The sequence below is a fragment of the Coregonus clupeaformis genome, chromosome 12 (genome assembly GCF_020615455.1).
Source record: "Coregonus clupeaformis isolate EN_2021a chromosome 12, ASM2061545v1, whole genome shotgun sequence".
Taxonomy (NCBI): Eukaryota; Metazoa; Chordata; class Actinopteri; order Salmoniformes; family Salmonidae; genus Coregonus; species Coregonus clupeaformis.
The window spans coordinates 1,650,108-1,661,225 of record NC_059203.1 but is presented as its reverse complement, the minus strand read 5'-3'; the positions used below and the strand labels follow the sequence as shown (position 1 = coordinate 1,661,225).

General features: G+C 41.0%; 1 protein-coding gene across 1 annotated transcript; it reads left to right on the top strand.

Moving 5' to 3' along the window:
- The first annotated feature begins 482 nt into the window (after nt 1-482).
- On the top strand, nt 483-4,007 carry LOC121578609 (ankyrin repeat domain-containing protein 60). The gene is made up of 4 exons (XM_041892972.2): nt 483-855; nt 1,120-1,250; nt 1,589-1,754; nt 2,729-4,007. Exons 1-4 carry the CDS (start codon nt 549-551, stop codon nt 3,172-3,174), a joined length of 1,050 nt encoding a protein of 349 aa, XP_041748906.1. The 5' UTR covers nt 483-548; the 3' UTR covers nt 3,175-4,007.
- Nucleotides 4,008-11,118: the final 7,111 nt, after the last annotated feature.

Sequence of the window (11,118 nt, the reverse complement as noted above, 5' to 3'; positions counted from 1 at the left end):
AAAATTAAAATATAGGACAAAACACACATCATGACAAGAGAGACACCACAACACTACATAAAGAGAGACCTAAGACAACAACACAACATGGCAGCAACACATGACAACACAGCATGGTAGCAACACATGACAACAACACGGTAGCAACACAACATGGCAGCAGCACAACATGGTAGCAGCACAAAACATGGTACAAACATTATTGGGCACAGACAACAGCACAAAGGGCAAGAAAGCACGGAGATTGGAGCTGCATTTTGGAGCTGCCTTATGCAAGAAAGCAAAAAATAGACCATGTTTGTATGTGGCTTTATTAACTCAATATTGTTTTTTTACATTATTTGCAAACTGATATGTGACACCTATTAATGTTCGGTACAAACTTTTGATTGGGAAATGATGACGTCATTAAAAAAATAGGACTCCAACGACTATCACCTTAGCAACAGTAGTCAGACACAGCATTCCAAACTGAAGAAAATTCATTCATTAATTATTTTCCAATTCTAAACCATTTGCAATATGCAAAAATTATTCAGCGCGTTTCTATGAGCAATTCAATGGCATATTTTAACACCTCAACGAACAGGATTCCACTTCAAGTACCGAGACCCAAAAGTGCGATGATTTACCGCGACAGCGACTCGAAGAGTGTACCGAGACCCAAAAGTGCAATTTACCGTGACCCGTCGGAGAAAGTCAAGTTCAGTCTTGGTGCCAGGCTGCGTGAAACTGGAGAGATGTTCGTTGTGCCCGACTGTCAGCACAATATGAGAATCAGAGAGCTAAAAAACGCCATGGAATTAGTGGTTGGGATTCCCACAGACTTCCAGAGAGTATGCTACCTGGATAAAGGTCAAATAAATATGTTTGATCTCATTTGCTGGTTTATATTTTAATAAGAAATGGGAAGTCGTTGTTAATTAATTTCTTAGATGTATTCATTTATTTTTAATGGGTTTAATGAAGTTAGAATCACAGCCCTTATAAATCTCAAAAGTAGGCTAGTAGTGACAGGCCCATCATGGTGAACATTTGATTATAGGGTGTTTTCCAGTTGGCCTAATTATCTAATGATGTGCTTGTCTGACCAGACCCAATGTATACTCCACCCAACAGGTGACCTTTATGATGACACCACTATTCACTGTAATGACATCGTCCCTGGAACTACTGTCACCCTGATGATCTGGCCTTACCATGGATGGGCTGAGCTTGTGATAGCTGCAGCTACTGGGGATGTACTCAAGGTGATGTGGCATAAAAGAAAAACCTAGAACAGTCTACAGCAGTCATACACAGAGACTCTCTATGGCTCAGGTCAATATTGATCATAATTTAAAAAAAAGAACCATCATCACCAAAAATAGTAATAGCAATACTGCATTTCTTTACTAGACATGCTGAAAGATCCACCTCCTTATTTGATGTAATGTGGCTAGCCGGTACTTACTGCACATCTAAACAACATCTCACAGCTGTTATTACAACATGTAGACCTTATTAACTTCACTCTTCCCTTTTTTTAGGATGAACATTTCTACTTTTCACACATAAAAATGACTATTTTCCTCTTTATTTCACGTAGCTCAAGAGTGTGATGTCCAAACCAGCACCGCCACGTTCCTCCCATCCCAGTGCTATGGGTTCTATGGGTGGAGCTCCCTCCTGGCTCTCTCACCGTCTCTTCTCTGCTCTGTTCATCAGTGCCCACCGTGGACACATGCCCGCTGTCCGCTTCCTGCTCCAACAAGGTACCCACCACCGCAGAGGCAAAACATCTGGATATCACCGGCGCACTAGAAAAACCTGTAGACATCCTCCTCAGAGGCGCCATGCCCATAGCGGGCACAGGGGCAGGTGCCCCCTCAGATTTGCTATGTAAAACAAAACTACAAAAAACATATAACCTCTGAAATACTATTAGCCACTTAGCAATTTTATGAAGTTGGCTTTTGCTAGCCCAGATAGATTCCTGATCTCCCAGCTACCAAGAAGCCATTTCAGGCTATCAATCAAGTAAGAGTAATTAGCTTGTCTAACTATCTTAGCTGGCATGCCTGCTGGCAAGGTTGGTAGACTTTAGAAAAGCAAGCAGTAACTAAATGTACTGAATAAGACTCGCATTAATTTAAATATTTTACCCAGATTTTAGCAGAGATGCAGAGAAGCATATTTAGTTCATTTAATAAAAGAACCACCAGTCAGGATGATACAGACAGCTCAAGAGTTATGCTTAGAGATGCAGAAAAAAAAATATATATATTTTTTTACATATAATTAAGTATAGTGATTATGGCTCTAGATTGCAGGAAAGAACTGTTTCAGGTGTTTGAAAAATGCAAAACTCTCCAATTTATGGACGGAGGACCTGGCCCCGCTCCAGACCACCCCTCGCGTACTTTGTGCCCCCTGAGATTTTGGGGGTGCATGATGCCCCTGATCCCCCTCCATGCTCTGTGAAAAAATATTTATCTAGGACTAATATAAATCATTCAAAAATGCCTTGTGAACTTCGATTAATATATAGTAATAGGTCTGTATTTTCTTATTTTTAATTCCTGAAGATGTACATTTTTCAGGTACGCTGGCTATATCTGGGTCATGTTAATTAGGCCATGCAAAGGAAAAAGTTTTGCAAAAGAAAGCAAAAGTCAAGCCAGTCCCTCCTTGTTTCAGTCCGTTTTTTTCTGTCTGCCTAATGAACGTGACCCGGTTATCTTTGTAGGGGCCAACGTTAGGGGCCAGACTCCCCTGGGGCGCGGGGCCCTCCACGCGGCCGCTGCCCAGGGCCAGTTGCAGTCCATCCAGGAGCTACTGGTGTGTGGCGCCCAACTCCAACTGGAGGACGCTGAGGGCATGACAGCTCTGAGAACCGCCACGCGCTGGGGCCAGAGGAAGAGCACCCGGCAGCTCTTCCTCTTCCACTGGCAGGAGCGGGCGCAGGGTGTGCGCCTCAAGCCTCACCTGGACGAGACGGAGCTGTTCGCCCACCAGAAACATGACTCCCAGCTACGCACCTGGCACCGGGGTGCCCACGCCCAGAGATACATGGCCCACCTGGGGCGCTGTAGCCGTGGGGTGGAGGGCAGGGTGGAAGTGAGGCAGCCGGGGCCGCCGCAGAACACGGCCATGAGGGCCCAGGCAAGGAGGGCGTGGATGGGGGACGTGTGACCAGAGCTGCAGTTCAAGAACAGGGCGGGTGGCCAAGAGCCTGGTCCTGGAGAGCCGTGTACGCAAGGTTTTATTCCAGCCCAGCACTAACACACCAGTTCCTAACTACTCTAGATTGAATCGCATGAGCAGTCGGATCATTTGAATCAGATGTGTTAGTGTTGGGTTGGAACAAAAACCTGCTAACAGACAATGTTTCCCCCTTCATAATTTAGTCAGAAGTCGGAAGTTCGCCTACCTCTCCCACATCTGACGTTGAGTAAGCGCTCTCACAATGGCTCCGAGCAGCAATACTTCCTTCATGAAATCAGCAAGAGGCAGACAAGTAGATGAACTGACAATTATAATCAAGATGAACCAGTGACAAAAAAGGTGCAGCAAAATGGTGCAATTGCATTAGTCAGATGGTGAAATAAGACGTATGGAGAAACCTGTACGACAGAATGTGACACTACATGAGAACAATATGATAAAAAATACTAATACTGTATGATAAAATTCAAAGGGAGTTTAAGACTGGTAAAAGGGGAAGAAAGTACCTTTAAAGCTTAAATGATTGTAGTCATGTGAACTGTTCTATCAAACAAATGCATTGCCGTTGCACCATGGCAGCATATACATGGGAGTGATAGTAGTATTCATCTTTGATGTATAATTTGCCCTGCGTAGAAATATAGATTTATAGATTTCAATGGTGTCTATTTTGATAGTCACAATACTCTTGTATACATGTCAATATATTCTACATGTCAATATATTTTGCATGTCAATCTATTCTCCATGTCAATATATTCTACCCATGTTTCACCAAATGATATTTTGAAGGAGGAAACAAAGTACTTTAAGCATATGTTTTCGTTTCAGTCGCCTCCATCTCCTCTAACTGAAGCTAATTGTAGAGATTTTTTTTCTATTGATAATGTAAAATTAACAGCCATACAGAACGACTCATGTGAAGGTGAAATTACAGAGGAGGAACTTCTGGATGCAATTAAAGACTTTAAGTCCGGGAAAATTCCAGGGTTGGATGGCATACCAGTCGAGGTATACCAAACCTTTTTTGATATACTCAGAGGACCGTTATTAGCATGTTTTAACCACTCCTATGTAAATGGTAGATTATCAGACACTCAAGAAGAAGGTCTGATTTCATTATTTCTGAAACAGGATACAAGTGTAAAATATAAAGATCCAGTCCATTAAAAAAATTGGAGGCCCCTTACACTTCAGTGTTGTGATGCAAAAAATTCTAGCAAAATGTCTAGCGCATAGAATTAAAAAGGGATTGTCGGACATTATTCATTCTAATCAGACAGGTTTTTTACATGGACGATACATTGGAGATAATATAAGGCAAGTACTGGAAACAATAGAACACTATGAAAAATCTGGGAAACCAGACCTGCTATTCATAGCAGACTTTGAAAAAGCATTTGATAAAGTACGACTGTGGTTTATATATAAATGCCTGGAGCATTTCAATTTTGGAGAATCTCTTATAAAATTGGTTAAACTCATGTATAGTAACCCTAGGTGTAAAATAGTAAATAATGGCTATTTCTCAGAAAGTTTTAAACTGTCAAGAGGAGTGAAACAAGGTTGTCCACTATCGGCATATCTATTTATTATGGCCATCGAAATGTTAGCTATTAAAATCAGATCCAACAATAATATCAAGGGATTAGAAATTCAGGGCTTAAAAACAAAGGTGTCATTGTACGCTGATGATTCATGTTTTCTTTTAAATCCACAACTTGAATCCCTCCACAGCCTCATATAGGATCTAGATACATTTTCTAACCTCTCTGGATTACAACCAAATTATGATAAATGTACTATATATTACGTATTGGATCACTATAAAATAAAATGTTTACATTACCATGTAGTTTACCAATAAAATGGTCAGATGGTGATGTGGATATACTCGGAATACATATCCCAAATGAAACAAATTATCTCACTCCAATACATTTTTATAGAAAGTTAGCAAAAATAGATAAGATCTTGCTACCATGGAAAGGTAAATACCTGTCAAAAAAAGGTATAATCTTCGTAGATTATATCATAGGTAGGACTGGTGGAGTTATGTCGCACATGCAGCTAACAAAAACATATGGAAATGTCTGCTCTACCCAAAATTACAACCAAATACTTGCAGCATTACCGCAAAAATGGAAGAGGAAAGTGGAAGGAAGGGGGAAAAAGTAAGGAACTTGTCTGTCGGCCCTGCATTAAAGAACATAATTGGTTAAAGAAAATCGTAATAAATAACAAAGTATAACAGTTTCATTTAAGGACCAAAGGATTGACAGCCGTCCCATATAGATTGCAAAATAGTTGGGAAGAGATTTTTGACGTACCGATTCCAGTTTATAAACTGATGCGCAAAACGACGCCGGATTCAAAACTTATAAGTTTTCAATTTAAATTATTATATAAAATTCTTGATACCAATAGAATGTTATTTATATGGGGGATACAATCTTCCCAGCTCTGCAGATTTTGCTGCGAAGAGACAGAATCATTCGATCATTTGTTTTGGTACTGTCCATTTGTAGCTTGTTTTTGGACACAGGTCCAGGAATGGCTAAAGGATTGCTATATTTACCTGGAGCTAATCCTGCAGATAGCACTACTGGGTGATCTGAAAAGTCATAGTCAATCGATCAATAATATAATAATACTTTTAACAAAAATGTTTATTTTCAATTTACAATCTGTAGAAACAATGAGAATAGAAGGGTTCAGAATGTTTGTAAAACATCACAGTACAGTTGAAAAATATATGGCAAATAGAAATCCAATATGGATGGTGTTAAGAGATAGATGGGAGGTTTTGAATGGAGTTGAAGCATGGGACTAATAACAACTAACAACAACAAGATAACTAATGTAAACCATACTGTGTCCATAATAAGTATATAGGTTATAGGTTGAGAGCTTTTGTGAAAGAGCACAGTTAGAAAGATATGGCATATAGAAGCAAACCGGATGGACATCATGAAAATGATCGGAGAGGTTGAGTGTAGAGGAAGTTCATGAGTAAAAACAAACAAAATAGAATTATTGTAAAATTGACTGTGTCCATAAAATGTACAGTGAGGGGAAAAAAGTATTTGATCCCCTGCTGATTTTGTACATTTGCCAACTGACAAAGACATGATCAGTCTATAATTTTAATGGTAGGTTTATTTGAACAGTGAGAGACAGAATAACAACAAAAAAATCCAGAAAAACGCATGTCAAAAATGTTATCAATTGATTTGCATTTTAATGAGGGAAATAAGTATTTGACCCCTCTGCAAAACATGACTTAGTACTTGGTGGCAAAACCCTAGTTGGCAATCACAGAGGTCAGACGTTTCTTGTAGTTGGCCACCAGGTTTGCACACATCTCAGGAGGGATTTTGTCCCACTCCTCTTTGCAGATCTTCTCCAAGTCATTAAGGTTTCGAGGCTGACGTTTGGTAACTCGAACCTTCAGCTCCCTCCACAGATTTTCTATGGGATTAAGGTCTAGAGACTGGCTAGGCCACTCCAGGACCTTAATGTGCTTCTTCTTGAGCCACTCTTTTGTTGCCTTGGCCATGTGTTTTGGGTCATTGTCATGCTGGAATACCCATTTTCAATGCCCTGGCTGAGGGAAGGAGTACATGGCCCCGTCCATTGTCCCTTTGATGCGGTGAAGTTGTCCTGTCCCCTTAGCAGAAAAACACTTCCTTAGCATAATGTTTCCACCTCCATGTTTGACGGTGGGGATGGTGTTCTTGGGGTCATAGGCAGCATTCCTCCTCCTCCAAACACGGCGAGTTGAGTTGATGCCAAAGAGCTCGATTTTGGTCTCATCTGACCACAACACTTTCACCCAGTTCTCCTCTGAATCATTCAGATGTTCATTGGCAAACTTCAGAAGGGCCTGTATATGTGCTTTCTTGAGCAGGGGGACCTTGCGGGCGCTGCAGGATTTCAGTCCTTCACGGCGTAGTGTGTTACCAATTGTTTTCTTGGTGACTATGGTCCCAGCTGCCTTGAGATCATTGACAAGATCCTCCCGTGTAGTTCTGGGCTGATTCCTCACCGTTCTCATGATCATTGCAACTCCACGAGGTGAGATCTTGCATGGAGCCCCAGGCCGAGGGAGATTGACAGGTCTTTTGTGTTTCTTCCATTTGCGAATAATCGCACCAACTGTTCTCACCAAGCTGCTTGGCGATGGTCTTATAGCCCATTCCAGCCTTGTGTAGGTCTACAATCTTGTCCCTGACATCCTTGGAGAGCTCTTTGGTCTTGGTGGAGAGTTTGGAATCTGATTGATTGATTCCTTCTGTGGACAGGTGTCTTTTATACAGGTAACAAGCTGAGATTAGGAGCACTCCCTTTAAGAGTGTGCTCCTAATCTCAGCTCGTTACCTGTATAAAAGACACCTGGGAGCCAGAAATCTTTCTGATTGAGAGGGGTCAAATACTTATTTCCCTCATTAAAATGCAAATCGTTTTATAACATTTTTGACATGCGTTTTTTCTGGATTTTTTGTTGTTATTCTGTCTCTCACTGTTCAAATCAACCTACCATTATTATTATAGACTGATCATTTCTTTGTCAGTGGGCAAACGTACAAAATCAGCAGGGGATCAAATACTTTTTTCCCTCACTGTATATAGTATGTATATGCTGGAAGTAGAGGCCTAAGCATTGTTGTTCAATGGTTTACTCCAATTAGGGAAGGGGTGGTGGGGTTGGAAAGTAATAAAGGGAAATATATATTTTTAAAAGGATATATATATATGTATTTATATGTATGTATATGTATTTATTTATATATATATATATATATATATATATATATATATATATGCGAGAGAAAAAACATATGGGGGATTGGAAGTGATGCAGACAATTACATTGATGGAAGTTACAATCTATCTGCAATATTAAAGCTGATCTACCCCCTAGAATTTTTTTTAAATTATATATATATATATCATCTACATGTCAATATATTCTGCATGTCAATATATTCTGCATGTCAATATTGTGGCGTACCACGGACAAGCCACCAGGGGGAGACTCGTCAAGGCCTGGTGACAGACGGAGTCTACATGACTCAGGTCCTCCGGCCAGTACTAATTGGTGCTAATAGGGGCTGATTGCTCACCAGCCGTACGGGGCCCATAAAGCTGCTAGGAGGGCAGCACACGGGAGGGTTGGAGATAGTGAGAGGTTGCTACTGGATAGACGTCCTCACGGTCTGCTAGAACCGAGGGGCTCGGTGTTCTACCCCAGAGGAGATCCTGGAGGAGACTGGAACTCTTTTCTTTTTCTTTATTGGTTTAAATAAACACCCTTGAAACTGAGGTATCACACTTGTGTCTGATCTGTGTAAAAGTCTAGATCAAACCCCCTGGAGTGCCACAATATATTCTGCATGTCAATATACAATGAGGGGAAAAAGTATTTGATCCCCTGCTGATCTTGTACGTTTGCCCACTGACAAAGACATGATCAGTCTATAATTTTAATGGTAGGTTTATTTGAACAGTGAGAGACAGAATAACAACAACAAATCCAGAAAAAACGCATGTCAAAAATTTTATGAATTGAGTTGCATTTTAATGAGGGAAATAAGTATTTGACCCCTCTGCAAAACATGACTTAGTACTTGGTGGCAAAACCCTTGTTGGCAATCACAGAGGTCAGACGTTTCTTGTAGTTGGCCACCAGGTTTGCACACATCTCAGGAGGGATTTTGTCCCACTCCTCTTTGCAGATCTTCTCCAAGTCATTAAGGTTTTGAGGCTGACGTTTGGCAACTCGAACCTTCAGCTCCCTCCACAGATTTTCTATGGGATTAAGGTCTGGAGACTGGCTAGGCCACTCCAGGACCTTAATGTGCTTCTTCTTGAGCCACTCCTTTGTAGCCTTGTCCTTGTGTTTTGGGTCATTGTCATGCTGGAATACCCATCCACGACCCATTTTCAATGCCCTGGCTGAGGTAAGGAGGTTCTCACCCAAGATTTGACGGTACATGGCCCCGTCCATCGTCCCTTTGATGCGGTGAGGTTGTTCTGTCCCCTTAGCAGAAAAACACCCCCAAAGCATAATGTTTCCACCTCCATGTTTGAAAGTGGGGATGGTGTTCTTGGGGTCATAGGCAGCATTCCTCCTCCTCCAAACACGGCGATGGTGAGTTGATGCCAAAGAGCTCGATTTTGGTCTCATCTGACCACAACACTTTCACCCAGTTCTCCTCTGAATCATTCAGATGTTCATTGGCAAACTTCAGATGGCCCTGTATATGTGCTTTCTTGAGCAGGGGGACCTTGCGGGCACTGCAGGATTTCAGTCCTTCACGGCGTATTGTGTTACCAATTGTTTTCTTGGTGACTATGGTTCCAGCTGCCTTGAGATCATTGACAATATCCTCCTGTGTAGTTCTGGGCTGATTCCTCACCGTTCTCATGATCATTGCAACTCCCAGGCTGAGGGAGATTTAAAGTTATTTTGTGTTTCTTCCATTTGCGAATAATCGCACCAACTGTTGTCACCTTCTCACCAAGCTGCTTGGCGATGGTCTTGTAGCCCATTCCAGCCTTGTGTAGGTCTACAATCTTGTCCCTGACATCCTTGGAGAGCTCTTTGGTCTTGGCCATGGTGGAGAGTTTGGAATCTGATTGATTGATTGCTTCTGTGGACAGGTGTCTTTTATACAGGTAACAAGCTGAGATTAGGAGCACTCCCTTTAAGAGTGTTCTCCTACTCTCAGCTCGTTACCTGTATAAAAGACACCTGGGGTCCAGAAATCTTTCTGATTGAGATGGGGTCAAATACTTATTTCCCTCATTAAAATGCAAATCAATTTATAAAATTTTTGACATGTGTTTTTCTGGATTTTGTTGTTGTTATTCTGTCTCTCACTGTTCAAATAAACCTACCATTAAAATTATAGACTGATCATGTCTTTGTCAGTGGGCAAACGTACAAGATCAGCAGGGGATCAAATACTTTTTTCCCTCACTGTATTCTCCATGTCAATATATTGTTTGTACCTTTTAATTTATTGTGTATTTATTTTACAGTTGAAGTCGGAAGTTTACATACACTTACTTAGGTTGGAGTCATTCAAACTCGTTTTTCAACCACTCCACAAATTTCTTGTTAACGAACTATAGTTTTGGCAAGTCGGTTAGGACATCTACTTTGTGCTTGACACAAGTAATCTTTCCAACAATTGTTTACAAACAGATTATTTCACTTATAATTCACTGTATCACAATTCCAGTGGATCAGAAGTTTACAAACACTAAGTTGACTGTGCCCTTAAACAGCTTGGAAAATTCCAGAAAATGATGTAATGGCTATAGAAGCTTCTGATAGGCTAATTAACATCATTTGAGTCAATTGGAGGTGAACCTGTGGATGTATTTCAAGGCCTACCTTCATACTCAGTGCCTCTTTGCGTGACTTCATGGGAAAATCAAAAGAAATAATCCAAGAACTCAGAAAAAAATGTGTAGACTTCCATAAGTCTGGTTCATCCTTGGGAGCAATTTCCAAACGCCTGAAGGTACCACGTTCATCTTTACAAACAATAGTACACAAGTATAAACACCATGGGACCACGCAGCCGTCATAACGCTCAGGAAGGAGACGCGTTCTATCTCCTAGAGATGAACGTACTTTGGTGCGAAAAGTGCAAATCAATCTCAGAACAACAGCAAAGGACCTTGTGAAGATGTTGGAGGAAACCGGTACAAAAGTATCTATATCCACAGTAAAACAAGTCCTATATCGACATAACCTGAAAGGCCGCTCAGCAAGGAAGAAGCCACTGCTCCAAAACCGCCATAAAGAAGCAAGACTACGGTTTGCAACTGCACATGGGGACAAAGATTGTACTTTTTGGAGAAATGTCCTCTGGTCTGATGAAACAAAATTAGAAC

Coding starts and splice junctions, on each gene's coding strand:
- LOC121578609 (XM_041892972.2), top strand. CDS start 549: ATGAGCAATTCAATGGCATATTTTAACACCTCAACGAACAGGATTCCA. Junction 856..1,119: donor AGTATGCTACCTGGATAAAG/GTCAAATAAATA, acceptor TCCACCCAACAG/GTGACCTTTATGATGACACC. Junction 1,251..1,588: donor CTACTGGGGATGTACTCAAG/GTGATGTGGCAT, acceptor TATTTCACGTAG/CTCAAGAGTGTGATGTCCAA.